At 33.7% G+C, this 18,798-nt stretch overlaps 1 protein-coding gene across 1 annotated transcript; it reads right to left on the bottom strand.

The window, feature by feature from the left end:
* Positions 1–2,546: 2,546 nt before the first annotated feature.
* On the bottom strand, positions 2,547–5,888 carry LOC21385283 (zinc finger CCCH domain-containing protein 66). The gene is made up of 2 exons (XM_010099323.2): positions 5,722–5,888; positions 2,547–5,078 (listed from the first exon to the last, which is right to left on the bottom strand). Exon 2 carries the CDS (start codon positions 5,062–5,064, stop codon positions 2,944–2,946), a length of 2,121 nt encoding a protein of 706 aa, XP_010097625.1. The 5' UTR covers positions 5,065–5,078; positions 5,722–5,888; the 3' UTR covers positions 2,547–2,943.
* Positions 5,889–18,798: the final 12,910 nt, after the last annotated feature.

Here is an 18,798-nt window from a genome sequence, read left to right as displayed (position 1 = left end):
GATCACCACATATGTGCATGTTTGAATTCTTTACTTGGTCCTACTAATTACCATTTCCCTATCTTTTGTGAATTACGAGATATTTTATCAATAGTCAGATTTCAGAACATTGTTCATACAGGGTACCTTTTCTTTTAATCTCTAGAGATGCTTGTTCAGACACCCAAAACTCAGATATAATGGGGCATTTGGTAGAGGGATTCGTTCCTTGATTCGAATCATGATTCGTGATTCGCTACAGTATTTTCTCTCACAAAAAATACACGTAAATCGAAAATGATTCGAATCACATAATTTGAATCCTCCAACCAAACAAACTTAATTGAATTGATTATGTACGGTATTAATCTAAAGGAATCCTAGTACAGGGTTGGTATGTCAATATGTCACTGCCACAAAAGCACTACCCCGTAGTTCATTTGTTTATTTATATGTGAAACAGGAAAAGTCTTAAAGGAAAATTACGGAGGCATTTGAAACTCATTTTAAAATGATTTTATTTTTTTGTATAAAAATAAAAATAAAAATATTTTTAATTTCAGATAGAAATTATTTTTAAAAATACGTTTAGTAATTTTATTAAAAGATTATTTTTAGTATAAAAAATTTATTAATATCTATATTTCTTTCTCTCTGGTCGAGAGAGGAGAAAACGAAAATAAAAAATGAAAAATAACTAAACGTCATTTTTCATTTCTCTATCATTTTACACTAAATAAAAAAATCGTTTTCATTTATGTTTTTTGTCTTTATTGCGTCAAATACCGTTTGAAAAGGTTTTCATTTTTTCTTTTTTGAAAAACGTAAAAAATAAAAATGGGATCAATTTCAAACACGGCCTAGATATCTATTTAAAAACACCTCTATTAACTCTTGCTGCCCATTATGGCTACTGCTTCATTTTTACCTGGAAAATTATGCTCCATTTAATTCGTTAGTTTGAATTTTATCGGTTTAAATTTTTTAATTTGAATAGAAAAATTTTAACTATGTAGTTTATATTGTAATTTAAATTGACGTTTAGATTTGTAGTTAAAATTTTAATTTGAACATGAAATAAAATTTGAATTTGTGTTTAGTAGTTGTGAAAAGCAGAGAGAGTATGCACTTTTCACTGTTCAAAAATGGTTTGAACAGTTGAACTTGAGGGGAGAGCTAAACTTTAAGTTAGGTCGCTTAGCTTAATTCAAATGGGAAATATAATTCAAACTGCATGTTGACCAAACGACAGTTCAAACCCTACTTACTGTTCAAACTGAGTTGAACTGAACTAAACTAATGAAACGAGACTACATATGTTGAGGCTTTTAAAATGTTGGTCATTGTTTTGGTCTTTCACAATGCATGCCCCCCAAGAATAAGACATATTACAACAAGAAATTTAGGAGTTTCTCTGGTAAGATAATTCTATCAATAGTTTTCAATTTACGACCATTGGACTTGGTCAAAATCATATAAGATTGAAAAAAATATACAGAACAGATAATTTTTAATATAAATAAATAAAAAACTATTGGTAGTAATGGGTTGTTAGTTGATGGATTCGTACCCTGATTCAAATCATGGTTCATAGTTCGCTAATATTTTTTCTCATAAAAAATACAAGTAAATCGATAATAATTCTAAATCATGAACCAAACGTCCACTTTTTTTTCAGACTCTACCAAAAAGGGTTCCAAAATTTAATTGTTCTGCATCATATATTCAACATTTTCATCGAACTTTTCATATAAAATAAAATATTATTTCACACCTCTTGAGTCCTGACTTCTAAATGTTACGTTGTAAATAAATTTTTTGTGATGACTAATTTTTCAGTCCTTCATGAAGAACTATCCTACACCATTGCATGTAGAAATAAGAGGTATTACATGGCAATTATTTTCTTTAAAAAAAACAAAACAAAAGTTTCTCCCGTAGTTTGTCATACCGATAATCTTAATTTTTTATTGTTAGATTTGATTAAAATCACACCAAATTGAAAAGATATACAGAATAGACAGATTCTGATACAAATCTTACAGTTAAAAAGTAAAAAATTACTAATAACCTATTTTTACAAAGACTACTAGAGAAAGTCAAAAAAAAAAAAAGGATAACAACCCTTAAAATATATCGACACTTATTATGTTGATAAATAGAAATGTTCATTTCCCCCTTGCTTCACCTAATATAGAGGTATTTGGACTACATTTATATATCTTTCTAGTGCTCTTGCCACTAACAATTACCACCAAAAAATGAAAAGTTGATTTAAAAGACGCAAATAAATTGACACAGCAGGAACCTGAACCAGAACCTCTATCCTTTCTTTTTGTTAGTGCTCCAACTCTCCCCAATTGGAATTTGGAAACCAAAGAACCAATGACAATGAATCTCGCCTTTTGAAAGCCGAAAGCAAAACGCAGAATTCCAAAAAGCAAAAACACCACCATGACATGTTGCAAAATGGAAAGTTGGACAAAAAAGCTTAGCACCTTGGATTTACGTCGTAAAATCAGATGGGAAATTCCAACCGTTCGATGAAGTAGGCATGGTCATCCAGATTTCATGAAAAACGTAATTTTATAGATTAATTTGAAAGACTAAATTACAGAACACATAAAATTATACAACCTCTCCCAATCCAAATTTAGAAATTGAATCCGGGGGTAGTTTTTAACAATCAGCATCTTTCTGGTCTCAAATGGCATATTACCAAAAGAAAGACGACCAAAAGAAATAATTACTAAACCCTGTTATTCTTACGAAATAAGAACCTAATATTACATGAGCAAGACCTCTTTGTCCTGCTTAACTTCTCTGATTCTTTCCTCTCCCCCTCCCCTTCTCCAGTTTCTTCAACCTAAATATTATGAATATCAAATAATAATTCAAAAAATGGCATACAAAAAAAAAAAAAAGAGTCAAAAGGAAGAGATCATGGGATTTATTGATGTTGCATTAAGCCACCATCTGCTCCTGCTCCATGTACATCTGCTCCACCCAAGCTGGGAGCATCTCCGGCACAGGAGTGTCGAAATGGCATTGTTGCTGCTCCTCAAAGCTATTGTTGTTATACTGCACAGTTTTTTTAGGTTGGGGCTCAACGACCAGGGACTGAACCCAAGACACATCAGGCTCATCCACGGTGGCTGGCGTTGAGGCTGCAGCTGTGGCAGCAGCATAACTTCCACCGCTGCTACGCAGCCCAAAGGAAGCAGATTTTCTCAGCTTGTTTAGCTCCTCTCCCTGAATACCCCAATCCAATTTGCCATCAGGAGACCCCCAGTCTGAAAGATTGGAGGACGCCATTATGCTTGAACCTGCAGGGGAAGAAATCCCAGAATGACGGTTAACAACGCTGCGCTCAATGAAGCTCTGGCTTCGCTTTGCAAACGCAGCAGCCCGCGCACTCAAAACAGCTGCTGCTGATCCGCCAGATGTGTCGCCAAACAAAGGAGAGGCTCTTGCAGGAGAGGATGAGAGGCTAATTGGGTAGCTTGAGTTGAGCTGTTGATTCATGCTTTGGCGCATCTGAATCCCGGTTGGAGACTGCAGCTGGGATGCAGTGGTGGTGTCAAGTGAGAGACCCTGTAATTGAGACAAAATTGCAGGATCAAGAGATCCAAATACATCTTCAAGGTTAGTAGGCTTCACCCCTCCAAGTCTGTTCAACTCCCCAGTTCGATCCCCGAGCATTGAAAAGGCCGAAGGATTGGATAAGCCATTGTTCCAGCTGGAGGGAGAGGAGATACCGGCTATCTCGTCCCTTAACTGCTGCTGCCTACGGCGGTGAGTTTCAATGTCAAAATTCATATCTCTAGCACTCAGGGCAGATTTCAGCCTGCTTCCTGGGAGCTGCAAGCTGGGAGGTGCAATGTTAGATTGGTTTTGCCACATGTTTCCGCCCATAGGCGAAGATGCTCCAGATGGAGTCATGGGCGGTGTCGAAGGAGGCATCAAAACAGAAGGAGAACCAAGGGCAAGTGGGGTAATAGACCCCATGTCCAGAGAAGAAGCGCTGGCTGAGAAGGATCTCGGTGAAGGCACAGCGGAACCAGTTGAAGCATACAAAGGTCGCAGCTCTTCTGGTTTGTGAGCAAAGAAACAGACCCTTCTTTGGCACCCAGTCTCATCCTTGCAGAGACGGGTGCGGTACTGAGCAGGGTGAAGCCAACACTCGAAAATACCATGTGCATACTCGCAAGCATCTCCCTGCCTACAGGACCCTTTTCTAAATTCCGGGCAGGGGACACAGCTATAGTGATATTTCCTCGGATCACGCCGCCTTGCATTTTCCCCGGGGTGGACGAAGGGACACTCGGTCCAGTCATGTGAGTACGCCCTTGAGCAAGGCTTGATCTTGAAAGTATACATCCTAAAATCATCTGTGCTATAAATCCCATTCTTGATGTCTGGAAGAGAGAGATCAACAGGGTACTCTTTCTTCTCCACCCCATCCTTCGCGGCTCTAAGAGTCAAAATCTCTGGTCTTTCTTCCTCTTCCAATTCGTCAACTACTTGCTCAGGCAAACCAAAAGCTTCGTCAATACCGTTGGAACCATTCAACATCGCATCCAAATCTTTCTTCTTCAAGTTGAACGCTGAGCTCCGAACGGGCAAGATCAAGTCACCCGGTCTGTTTCCACTTGCATCAAGAGAATTGGCGTCGGCAGAAGCAGCAAGCAAGAGCTTGACAACCTCATCCGAAGCAGCAGAGGCGCCAGCAGTGGCACAATGGAGAGCTGTGGCCTTATCCGAACCACAAGACCTATTAACATCAACACAACCTATTTCAAGTATATAATTCAAGACATCTTTGCTTCCGAACATGGCGGCGATCATGAGGGGAGTCCTCTCCTCAAAACCCAGCTTCTTTGAGCCAATTCTCCCCCCATACCACAAACTTGCTTCATCAATGTCAAGGCCTTCTTCTTCTACCGCGCTTTTGAAGCCGACGAGGTCATCAGAGGCGGACAGCTCAAGCAAAACCGAGTTATAACGGAGCCCTTCTTGCTTCTCTAACTCACCGTCCATGATCAAACCAGCGGCTTCTGGTTTCCTCTTGGAACCACTGCACATGGAGAAAAAGCTCTCTGCGAAGACCCCCAACAAAAGTGTGTTACTATAAAAACTCAAGAGCAAATTTTCACAACCCTCTTCCAGAAATTACAGCATAAGTTGATTTTTTGTGGGGAAAAAAAGGAAAGCAAAAAAGAAAGAATAGTACAAAGAAGGGAGAAGATTCAATTACATATAAAGCAACGAAAGTCAATAGGTACAGAGAAACCAAAATAGAAGGCCAAAAAAGGCGTCTTTTAAAAACTTTCACACATTAAAATTAAAACAAAGTTACAATATTTAGCCATCAATACCATGTATTTACACAATAAGCAGCCAAATTCAGGCAACAATGAAACATAAATCCGTTACTTTCCCAAAAACAGAACCAGATAACAGAAAACAACTACTCGTTCGTTGGCAGAGGAAACTGTAAAACATATAAAACGAACCTTCTAGACTTTCTAGAATTTTACAGCTAATAAATTTCAAGAAACAACAACAAACGCATAAAAAAGAAAAAGAAGAAAAAGAAAACTAAGGAGCCAAGCTTCAAACTTCTCCGCTATTTTCTCGCATTTTCTCAGCAAACAAACAAAGAAATACTCAAAAGAAAACTAAAAGGCAAACAAACCCATGTCGAATTCGAATTCAAAGAGCAAAAATAATACGACGTACCTTAAAAATGGATGCGAAGAAGAAAGAACTCAAAAGCTAGCTGGGTCAGAAACTCAGAAACCCACCAGAGGCATTTAAGATTTTATTAATAACTAGTTAGAAAAGACGACCAAAAAATGAGAGAAGAAGGAAGACTTTTCTTTTCCCTCCCTTTATTATGAGTCAAAAAGACGAGCCTATGAATGAAGCTACCCACTCTGGCTCCTCCGTCACCCTCCCCAACTTTTGTTTTTCCTTTTTTTTTAAAAAAAAAATTTATTTTCTTTCTTTATGCGAAAATGAAATGCAAATTCAAATGCACCCAAAATGAAATGAAGGCCAAATGAAATGAAACGACGAAATCTTTTTCTAATAAAATGTGGGTCCCGTGTGTCTTATAATATCTAAAACCGACTTCGAGTGCGGCAGCGACACGTGTAATCAATCCAATAGAAACGGCCTTACCAAAGTGCGCTGTTCGAGATTCCGGATTGTCACGCTGTACGCGTTTTTGGCCTTTGTGTGATGACGTGGACGTACCACTACCGTCAGCGTGTCACCTGAGGCCACAAAAAGTTCGTTGTTTGTGCTGTGATTATTGGTCCGTCGATTTTATAAGTGCAGTTATCAGGTGAGGATATTGGTTCAGAGCTTCTACACACTTTAATTTGAAAAAAAAAAAAAAAAAAAAAAAACAAACTAGTTACGTGATATTTTTGAAATTACAATTTTTACTACTTTGTTTGAGATGGAATATACTATGGTCTATTTAGGGTCCGTTCACTTCGCTGATTGGAGTTTATAATTTGAGTTGAGATGTGATTTTATGTGAGAGCTTTTTACTGTAGCAAAAAAAAAAAAAATAGATGTAACTGTTTCTGAGAGCTTTTTACTGTAGCAAAATTCAAATTCTAAACTCGAATCGGTGAAATGAACGGGACCTTAGTTCGTTAATTTAAAATTTTAATTTGAATTGAAATATAATTTTATATAAGAGTCTTTTATTGTAGTAAAAAAAATTAAAAAAAAATTATTTATAAGAGTTTTTTACTATAATAAAATTTAAATTCTAAACTCAAATTAATAAAATGAACGAGAATTAAGTGAATGACACTAGTAATTTTCAAGAGGGACAAAATGGTTAAGAATAAGTCAAGTAGTTTGACAACAAGTTCTAAACAGAGAAGGTAAATAAAAAAAAAGTAGAGATGTGAAATTAAAAAGGACATTTTAAAAAAATTAAAACAGAAGAAAAACAAAAAATATCACTCAAGATAGTAAAAATATTATTTATGTAACAGCACTTAAAAATAAATAATTGTTATTTAAGTAATAACGAGAAAAGAAATGTTATAATGACACATAATTATTTAAAATAACATAAATAATAAATATGTAAAATCATAACAAACTATATACTTTTATCTTTTAAAAAAAAGGATCCCTACTGCATTTATGTTTAGTGAGTTTTAGAATTTTTTTTATGTACATTGTTTTGTTCTTTTAACCATTTTATTCACGTTAAAATAGTGATTGACGTGTGATCTTTGAGATTTCATCTGAAAATAAACAATTCAATAGTTAGGCCTCTAAAATGAATGTGGAGAGTTAAAATAAGATTAATATATAGGTTATTAATGAAAGCAATAAAGACAAAAAACGATTGACGACCCATATAAAATATTTTAACGAATAAAAGAAAGTTACCAATTTCTTGGAAGAGGAGGTAAAGAAAATTAGTGATTAAGTAAATGATTATTATTCTTAAACAAATAAAAGTACATCACTATTTTATTAAATATTATTATTTTAGCTTGAAAATAAGATAAATAAGTTTTTTCCCTAATGATACCAACATACAAGTACAAGTTTTCTCTCTAAACATCTTCATTTTTGCGTGAATTAAAAAATAGTGTGATCTATAGCCCCGTTCACTTCGTTGATTCGAGTTTAAAATTTGAGTTTTTCTACAGTAAAAAGTTCTCATAAACAATCACATCTAACTTTTTTGCTACAGTAAAAAGCTCTCATATAAAGTCACATCTCAACTCGAATCAGCGAAGTGAACGGGACATATATATATATATATATATGCATGTCTTTTTATTGCCTCACTTTTCACTATCTTTTTTCTTGCATTCCTTTTTCTTTTCTTCTCTAGCTAGTGGCTACTGGCTAGTGCTGGTATTGGCATTATTGTAAATTGTGAAATGAGCAATGACTCAACGAGCATCCAGGTCTACTTGAAGCCATCGACCAAGGGATTGTTATTTTAGAGTGTAACTTAAGTATAATTTTTGAGTTGAATTTGAATTATAATTTGAGTTAAAGTTATAATTTAAATAAAATTGAGTAAAATTAAATAAAAATAAAACTTAAAAGAACGTAAATTTAAATAAAGTTGTAACTTGAATTTGAATTTTTTTAAAATTTTATTGTAAAAGAACAACCCGAAATGCACATGACAAGAGCAATAGTTTCTAGAAGCTTTTACTTTTTTTTTTTTTTCTCCCTGTATGGCTAAAAAATATATCAACTTTTCTCTGCGTTTTCCTGCAGAATAATTTGAATTCGGACTCAGATTATAAAAACGACAATTTTTAATAACTTTTAGGTAAAAGTCCACTTTGGAGTGCTGTCATTTCCTATTCCAAGCAAATTTTTCTTCCTATTTAATAGGCGAAGAATGTTATCCATTGAGCTAGTTTGAAATTTGCTCAAAATCGGCTGTGTCTAAAATGCCCATAAGTGTGTGTGAGACGTGCTTAAATAATTTTCAATCTAAATGTTAATGTTAATTATATATTTATTATTAAAATATATAATATAGTATGTTATTTTTATTTTTATTTTAATACATAATATTATTTAAAATATTAAATTTATATTTTCTCATAATTAGTAAGCTCTGAGAGTTGTAAAAATAAATTTTTATGTTTAAAATAATTAGAAAACATAAAAATTACATTGATTATATGAAAAAGTAAATATTTTAACTAATAATAATCAAATGTCAAATTTCTCATATTTTATATTTGATAAAAAATTTATTACAAAATATAGCATATAAAAAATTGAACACAATAAATAACATTGCATTAAAGATACTCTTAGTTGTCTAATAATTAAACCGCAAGTTTAGAAGCTCTCTAGCTTTCCATTTCTATGTGTGTAAATTCTATTGAGGAATATATGTTCAACTATTTTCACTCCAAAAGGTAGATTTTATTGGTCGGATGTTTTTTTCAACAACACATTTCCCAATTTGATTAATTTCATGTTTTTTTTTTCATAAAGATTAATTTCACGAATTTAACTTAGGTGAAAGAATGAATTAAGCAAAAGTGAAAAGAAGTTGACCAAAGAAAATGATAGGCTGGAAAAGTTTGAAAAAAATACGGGAGATAGCATGCCAAACAAAATGATTGGGTAGGAAAAGTGTGATAAATGATCGAGATAACATGTTTTTTTTTTTTTTTTTTTTTTTTTTTTTTTTTTTTTTTTTTTTGAGATAGCATGCAATCTGAAAGAATTTATAAAGGAAAAAAAAGGCTTTAAGAAATACCTATTACTGCTCACATCAATTGACCTCAATGTGTCTCTAAACATAAAATCTTGTATTTCTTTTCTTTCATTTATAGTTTTGTTGTATACATGTATTCAGATTTGTATTATTATGATGCTTAAAACTTATCGTAGCAAAAGAAACGTCTCACATTTAACCATCTTTTTCTTACACAAGATTATAATAATAGGACGTTAACATAGTTTTTTATACACGTGTCCACGTCAATGAAACATTTAAGTAACTTATAATTTATTAGGTTTTGCATTCTTAAGAGAGAATTGATATAGACGAAAGTACACTTCTATGAATTAGGACATTTCATTAGAAAAATATATAAAAATTTTAAGAAACAACAATAGAATATGAAAGTTGGAATTGGAGGTTGAAAGTCCAAGACAAAGACTATATAAAGTAATAAAGCATTTCAATCTAAATGGATAAGCATAAGAACAAGCATTGGGGGGTTGTACCTTTCCCATGAGAAAATCCCAACTCGCGCATAAACTCTATTCAACCTACACCGTTGATCGTGATGTGCAAAAAAAATTTAGACGGATGCGATTGATTGGGGTGATGATGCATTGACAAGGAAGAGCAAAAGATTGAGAAAAGTCGACGAGTGTGTGGAAATTGGCGAGAGGGCCCACCGACCCACAAAACGACATGAAAAGATTGCATTCAAGGTCGGGTGGAGGTGGGACCCATGAAAATACCCCGATCAAGTCAGAAGCATTTTGATGTCGTTTTCGTCTTGTGGAATAGACTAATAGAGGCATCGTGTGTCTATGATCCAATTACTTTTCTCCCCCATCACCATCATGCCCTCGTTAGATTCTCATTAAAATGTTGGAAAAACAAAAATGGACGGCGTCTTTGTTTGGCCTTTTATTGGTGTGCTTATTTATTATTTTTATCTAATTTATCTTTCTTGTTGACGCTGAACTTGGACTTAATAATACCAATATTAAAAAATAAATTATTAATTTTGATGCATTATGACACCTGATTAAAAGCATATACTAAATAGAGACAACAAAGCAAATATTGTATTACAGTACGTGAAGGAAATTATAAATAACTAAACTTTGAAGGCCCTAACTAGCATTTGTCGAGTTAGAATGAGAAAGAAAATAAGAGCACTGTTATTCATTCTAATGCAGTTAAAATTCCGCTACTTTTATAACTCATAAGTTGGGTCATGTTAAGTAAACGTTTCATGAGTGATGCTGTTTTTATCCACAAGAAGATAAATATTGTTTTTAAAAAATAGTGCTATGAAAAATAGTGCTGTGAAAAAGTAATTTATGAAGAAATACTATTTTAGATGTGAGTATTAAGCTTTGCTATGGAATGACTAAGATAAACCACATCCCATCAACACGTTGATGGCATTTGAAGGGAATAAAGTAATTAGCCTTTAAAGACAAGTTGTTAGATGAGGCTACTGATGAGTGAGTTTTACTCGATCATTTAATATCATTTTATACTTAATATCTAGTTGGTTTTTGAGGTTTTTATTAGTTTTTATGTGTGTTTTCGTTCTTTGTTTGAAGGTTAGGTGAAAGTCTATAATTTGGAAGGTTTTGGACAAATTTCAGTGGAAAAAGACAGCAAACATAATGCTTAGGTGCCAATCTGTAGCGCCTTAGCACTGAGTTTTACAGAATCAGCGCAGTGGGGCAGAATGGGTGGCGCCTTGGCGCTGAAGTCTGACGGAATCAGTGCAGTGGGGCAGAATGGGCAACGCTTTGGCGCCCATGACAGCGCCGCAGCACCCAGGATTTTTACACAGCAGCGCCGCAGCGCTAGGAACTCAGCGCCGCGGCGCTACGACGCGAGAAAAGACGCTTTTTGAAGGCCAATCGCGAGAAAACTTACCCGTTTTGACCCTAATGCTCTGAAACATATAAATAGATGATTCTACGGCAATTAGAAGGGACTTTTGGACTGGAGAGTGATGGCTGACTTTTGAGAGGAGATTCAAGAAGAAAAAGGAGAATTGAGTACGGAGAAGAAGAACGGCAAAAATCTGGAGACGAAGACGCTTCAATTCAACTCCAAACTAGTTCTTTTCTATCCTTTCCAATGATTAAGACTTTGTTTAGGAATTTATCTTGTTTAGAGATGAACTAATTTCTTTTTCTAGGGCTACGATGTAGCTGAATTATGAATGTTCAGATTCTCAATCTTCTTTTTAAGTAATTGATGTTTAATCCATATATGCTGAGTATTTCAATTTATTCTTAATGCTTGTGATTGTTTGGCCAACTATTACATGATTTTGTATTTGATTTGAGACTGAGAAGTGATAATTAAATAAGCTCTTAATTGAAAAATCATGAGTTGCTCATAGGATAGAGATATCTATGATGCTTGTGCAGTTCTTTTGAATTTCTTGCACTTAATGATTTTCAACAGGTTTAGAAGTTTGACAGAGATGTAGATTTTGCTTGTTGGATTAATATTATTGTTGCTTGAGAAAAAATAATAATTGCTTTAAAGAAATTGCTGTCAGTATAAGATTGAATGTTAATTTTCTTAAATTATGGGAATTTGAACATGATTAATTTTAGTGAAATCGGAAACCCTAGAGTCTTAATCTATTGAATTTTCTTCCATTGCTTAGCATTGTTTAATTTATTTAATTGTTTTAGTTTTGCTTTACTTAATTTTATAAACTATCTTTTCAAGTATTCAAATAAAATTAGGGTTAATATAATTTCGGTAATTAGTAAACAACAATGCTCGTGGGATGATATTCTTATTCACTATTGTATTACTTGATTGCAATAGCGTATACTTGCGTTACGATTTTTCACAATAGCTACTTGGTCATATATAGGTGATGCAAATACTATGTGGGATATCATGACCAGCTGCATTAGAAAAGTGACAAAGGAGGTACTAGGAGAATCTAGAGGTAAAGGCCCCAGGGAAAGAAACTTGGTGGTGGAGTAAGGAAGTTCAAATGGCTATTAGGACTAAAAGGGATTTATATAGCGATCTACCAGAGTGTAAGGATGTTGAAACTTCTAATAAGTACAAAGAAGCGAAGAAAGAAGCTAAGCGAGCAGTTGGTAAGGCTCGATCTACTTACTTAGATGAGGTATATAGGAAACTTGGGACTAGATAACGAGAGAAGGATATAGATAAACTAGCTAGGATAAGAGTAAGAAAGTGTCGGGACCTAAATCAAATGGGGTGTGTTAAGGATGATACAGATCAGGTTCTGATAAAAGATAAAGGCATTAGGGAAAGGTGGAGGAGTTAGTTTAAGAAGCTTTATAATGATGATCATACGATAGAGCTTGACGATCTTAGGTCACAAGGAGAACCTAATGTGATGTATACAAGAAGAATCAGAGTCTCGGAAGTTAAAAATGCACTACGAAAAATGAAAAATAGGAAGGTTGTAGGCCAGATGATATTCAATAGAGGTTTGGATGGCGTTAGAAGATGTTAGAATTGTGTGGCTCACTAAACTTTTTAATGAGATACTTAAGAAGAAGCATATGCCTGATACATGGAGGAAAAATATTCTTGTCCCCATCTTCAAGAATAAAGGAGATGTGCTGAATTGTAACAATTATAGGGGCATAAAGTTAATAAGTCACATTATGAAACTTTGGGAGAGAGTTATTGAAAGGAGATTAAGGGCCACAACTACTATCTCAGGTAACCAATTTGGCTTCATGCCAAGCAGATCAACCACATAAGCCATTTTTCTTCTTAGGATGCTGATGAAAATGTACAGAAAAGCCAAGACGGACTTACATGTGGTCTTTATAGATTTTAAAAAGGCATATGATAGGGTACCGAGGAAAGTTTTATGGTGGGTGCTAGAAAAGAGAGGAGTGCATGTGGGGTATATCAAGGTAATTAAGGACATGTACGATGTGGTGGTCACAAGTGTGAGAACTGCTGGAGGCTACATGGTAGAGTTTCCCATTCGGATCGGCCTTCATCAAGGATATGCTTTTAGTCCTTATCTTTTCATCATTGTGGTGGATGAATTAACAAGAGAAATCCAAGATAGAGTTCCTTGGTGTATGCTTTTTGTGGACGATATTATTTTAGTTGATGAACATACAGAATGAGTTAACCGTAAGTTAGAACTATGGAAACAGACTCTCGAGATGAAGGGATTTAAGTTAAGTAGGACGAAAACTGAATATATGCATTGTAGGTTTAGTAACTCAAGTAATCAGAGTGATGAAATTTCTTTAGATGGTGTGGAGATTGGGGCTTCTAAAAAGTTAGGTACCTTGGGTCTATAGTACAGTATGAAGGAGATATGGAAGAGAATATTCAACATATGATTAAGGCATGGTGGGTTAAGTGGAAGAATGTTACGAGAATTTTATGTGATGACAATATGCCTATTAAGTTGAAAGGAAAGTTCTATAAGATTGCCATCCGCCTAGCTATGTTATATGATAGTGAATTTGGGCCATTAAGAGACAACATATATCTAAGATGAGTGTGGCAGAAATGCGTATGTTAAGATGGATGAATGGTCATACAAGAATAGATTGCATAAGAAATGAAGTTATTCATAGTAAAGTAGGTGTAACACCAATAGAAAATAAGGTGCGCGAAGGCCGCTTGACGTGGTACGGACATGTCCAACGTAGACCGTTAGAAGTACCAGTTCGTGCTTGAGAGGACATTCTTATACCTAATACTATGAGAGAGGGGTAGAATAAGAATTACATAGACCGAAGTAGTTAGGAAAGACATTCTAGATCTAGGCCTTCAAGAAAGTTTAATTTCTAACATAACTGTGTGGAAAAGTGAAATCTATATAGCCGACCCCAATTAAGTTGAAATTAAGGTTTGTTGTTGTTGTTATAGTAGTGCTATGAAAAAGGACATGCTTGTAACCAATAAAAGAATTGGATGGATTTTTTTTTTCCCTGGAAAGAAATAGATGGATTTAGAGATTGGAACTTCCAAATATAACCAATTTGGACAAGAATTTAAGTTCATTGATGCCTACCCTATTTCCGGAACACCTCTAGGTTCCATGTCTTAAGCTGTCGTTTTTAAGAATCTCTGTAAGTTCCAGTTGTTTGGATCATGACTTTATTAAGTTCGAGAAGAACTAATTGAAGAACAACAAAGAATATCAAATTTGGACCGAAAGTTGAGGTTAGAAATTAGAATACAGCTATTGTAGCTTCTGAGTTGGGTTAACAGTTGTGTCTTCGATTATAACATAAGAATAAAGAGATTTGGGAGATTGAAGAAAAGTTCGTTTATCTTGTAAACTTAGTTCTTAAGGAAGAAAATAGAGTTTCAGTTTTTTTTTTTTATTGAAGAAAAGAAAATAAAGTTATTTGGATTCTTGGAAGATTAAAGAAGGTTTACCTAGTTAACTAAGTTCATGAAAAATAAAAATGAGTGTATTAATGTATTTTGTAAATCAAAACTAAAAATTACCGCAATAACTTCTATTTGCTGAAAAAAAAAAAAAAATGAAAACAAGGTTTTTCTCCGAAGAAAATTGGGAAATTTGCGCTCCTTGAGTCACTGATTTTTGTTGTGTGTATTTCTCTTACAAATGTGTCATTCTTACGTTGATACATAACGAGAGAGAATGTGAGACATAAATTTTATAGTGTTTAAAAAAAAGTACATAAGTATTTATGCTTACATAGTAAGGGGGTGATTCCTCTGGATTTTTCTATTTTCTTTAAATGAAATGGCAACGTTTACACTCGTGGGTGATTTAGAGGAATACCATTTTTCAAAACAGATGATATTCAACTATCTTTTTAAAAATTTAAGCTTAATTTAAATATAAAAATAATACAAGTGAATAATTAGACTTCAAAATAGTACCCATGCTTCTATATATTAAAAAAAATACTCAGCATAATCTATAAAATTTACGTAAATAATAAATACTCAGCATAATCTATAAAATTTACGTAAATAATAAATTTATAAAACTAAATTAAGTAAATAATAAATTTTAAAACTATTTAAAATAAATAATAAATTTATAAAACTAAATTACGTAAATAGTAAATTTTAAAATTATTTAAAATAAATAGCAATTTACCTTACGACTGGTTAAGAAAATTACGTACTAAAAAAATCTTTATTTACATGGAAAAAAATCTTTCACCAATTGTTAGAAAAAAATTTACATAAAAAAATATCTTCTTACTAGTTATAAAACAAAATTAGTGTTTACTTTAAATAATTTTAAAATATCATATTTACTTTAATTATTTATTATAAATCTGTTATTTACCTCATTCATTTTTTCTTTATATTAATGGACAACAAGATAGACAGGTGGCCCATTTAAGTAATCTCTTGCTTGTTTTTGCATGAGTGAGGCCTTTGGGATAAATATGGGTATGCCATTCGTTTCGACTTTGGCAAGAACATAGAAGTATTCTGGGTATTTGGATGTTCAGAGTTGACATGCTGCCCTATCATGGGCCAAATTCAGTCGAGATAGTAGGGGTGAGTTGGCGAAAAACCATCAATATTGTAAAACACCATTTTTTATATCCAGAAATTTCTCTACCAAATCCTATGACCTTTGATTGTTTGTAAAGTACTATTTTGAGCTTGTAAAAAGAAATATATTTGATTTCATATATTTATTCTCTCTTCTTTCTTCTCGGCCGCTAGCTTTTTTATGCTTCTCTCTTCATTTTCTCTTCCCTTCCTCATCTCTCTCCTCTTTTCTTGGTCACTGGCTCTCTCTCCTCCTTCAGACGCCATATAAGGCACTGCAGCTAGATCCTGTTTGGGAGTTGTAACACTGATCACTAACCAGCTTAGCTTTCTACTAAACTCAGTTGGAAGAGTACTGTCACTAAACCGTACATTTCAAAAATCTTACATAGGCGGAAAAAATAGTGAAATTAAGATAATTACATGACAAACACGATTAGCATAAGATATTTCAAGCCCTTCCTTGGGATTCGTTTAACGAAGTAGGACGAGGCAACGTTTAAAACCATCCTGACTGATTAAAAACAAACTTAAAACAAAAGTACTTTAATGAAGCCCGTGAAAGTTTAGAAAACAGGTGTTTCCTACAACAACATTAGTTTATTATGTATATGGACTTCATGTCGTCGGTTTCCGAAAGAGTTTCAGCCCGCCTTTATACCATTCCAGTACTAAAATCTTCATTACTTGTGTAATAAAAACTTTGTGAGCTAAAAGCCAAGTGGAACAAAAGTAGAATGCAAAAATAATGAAAATAAAGTTTCTACTTAAAAAACATTTTTCAACGAGTTTCCAAAACATTTCATTTAGATAAAAGCAACCATTTAAATCACATTTGAAAACCCTTGAGACATGGCACATATTGGGTACGAAATCATGCATCGTTCATTCATTTTACTTTTAGGTTTGGCTAAATACGTTAATGGGGCCTCTACGCTGGTATCAATCATGTCCCTTTTAGAACCCATCTGTGAGTATCAGTCATGTCCCAATGACACTTTAACTCTCATTACTGTCATTAGGATCCTACGTTGGTATCAATTAAGCCCCTGTCGGGACCCATCCATTGGTATCGCCCAGTCTTAGTGACAGTATACTTTAGTTATGAAGCTACCACTTTTCGCATATTCCCATCATTTAGCGGATGAAAACCTTTAAAGCATTAAAAATGTATTGTAAAATCTTTCAATAAATCATGCTTTTCATCGCTTTTTCATTTTTTATAAACTTTTTTTAAAAAAGTAAACAATCCTCAGCATTTCGTAAACTTTCCAAGAAGGTAATAGTTCATAACATCTCATTCAAAGCTTTAAACATGAGTAAAAGCAATCAAAACACTATATCATATGATTATAAGTTTTCATGACGCAGTCAGTAGAATCCTATTCATGTTTTTTAAAAGTGCCCGAGGCGTATGCCCCAAGGTGAGCCTCGTGGCGATGCGGAAAGGAAAGGCCTCAGAGCGTACGCTCTAATGTGCTGGGGATAAGGCTTACACCTCATCTAAGTGAGGCATATGTAGGGGTGACGATTCGAATTAGTAAGTTATGTTCGTGTCAACCCGTTTATTAATCGTGTCAAAAAATATTAACTCAAACACGACTCGTTTATTAAACATATCAAAAATATCAACCCAAACACGATTCATTTATTAATCGTATTAATTGTGTCAACCTGCATAACTCATTTAAATTGATATATTGAATAAATAATTAATATAATAATGACTTATTTAACACGATCATAACAGGTTTAACATGCTTATTGGTCAATTTATCTTTTCCTTTAAGAAAAGTAAATGAATTTTACATACAAATATTAAAATTCATATTATTTGTATTAAATATGTCATATAAACTTTCATATTATATCATATATCATTAAATTACAGATGATACATATAGTTAATCGTGTTAGGAGGCCAACACTAACCCATCCCGTTTATTAATCGTGTTAATCATGTCAACCCCATTATGACTCAAACTTATTTATAATAAACCCAAACCCACTAACTTTGTACAGGTTTCGAGTCGTGTTTCGTGTCAGGACTCAAATTGCCATCCCTAGGCGTGTGCTTTCGTGTTATGCCTCATAGCGTTTTTTAGATATATGCCTCTTTCAAAAGTGATTTTCAGAGGGTAATCTTTGACAAATACCCATTGAAAGTGCACGAGTCAAAATTTTTACTATTTATTCTTGATTCATAACGTTTATAGTCAAATAATTATACTAACAAAAGAGTATTTATCAAGAATAAAGTATAAAAATCTAGACTCATACACTCTCAAGAGTAAATTATCTATTTTTTTTCTTTTCCGAGGATTTTTTAACCCAAATTGATGTTGGGCCTTAACTCTTAATGAAACCCGAATTGAATAGGCCCTTTATCAGTTGAAAAAAAAAAAAAAAAAACCCCCCCTAACCAGACAAATTAGTGGTTGCCTCATCTCATTCGCAATATCACGCTCTCTCCCTCCCACCTCTCCTTCTTCTTCGCGACAAGCCAACAACAGTGAACAACCTTCTTCACATCATCCAATGTGAAAAGAAAAGAGCATTAACAATCAGTGGACTTTTCAAGCAGGTAATTCTATTTGAATCTCTTTTCTAAACTTGATTTCTAGGGTTTTTTAATTTCAGGAAAAGCAAAACAAAAATAGAGTTGTCTACTGGTCTTATCTGTTATTTACTGTAATTATCATATTAGAGATCGTAACTTGAGTATAATTTCGATTGTTAGGTGATAGAGGTAAAGAGACCGTGTAAGTGGATACGGAAGAGGAGTGGATAGACTGGTTCTAACACTGACAGTCAAAGAATTTGTGGACAATGCGAGATTTAAATTGGCTGATGTTTCTCTTAGTAGTGATGATAATTGATGAGTTGGGAGATCTAGGCTTTTAGAAGTGGATTGTGAACCTTATAATATTAGGATTTGATAAACTATTTAGTCTTTTTTATGCCTCTAGTCGTTAAATAGACTTTTTTTTTTTGGGGGGGCTGATTGGTTAAATTTCTTACTTTAATGATTATTGAGTATGGAATTAGCTTTC

The sequence above is a fragment of the Morus notabilis genome, unplaced genomic scaffold (assembly GCF_000414095.1).
Source record: "Morus notabilis unplaced genomic scaffold, ASM41409v2 Scaffold4972, whole genome shotgun sequence".
In the NCBI taxonomy this organism is placed as follows: Eukaryota; Viridiplantae; Streptophyta; class Magnoliopsida; order Rosales; family Moraceae; genus Morus; species Morus notabilis.
Note: the sequence above shows the minus strand (reverse complement) of the source record. Positions and strands in the feature narration are given on the sequence as shown.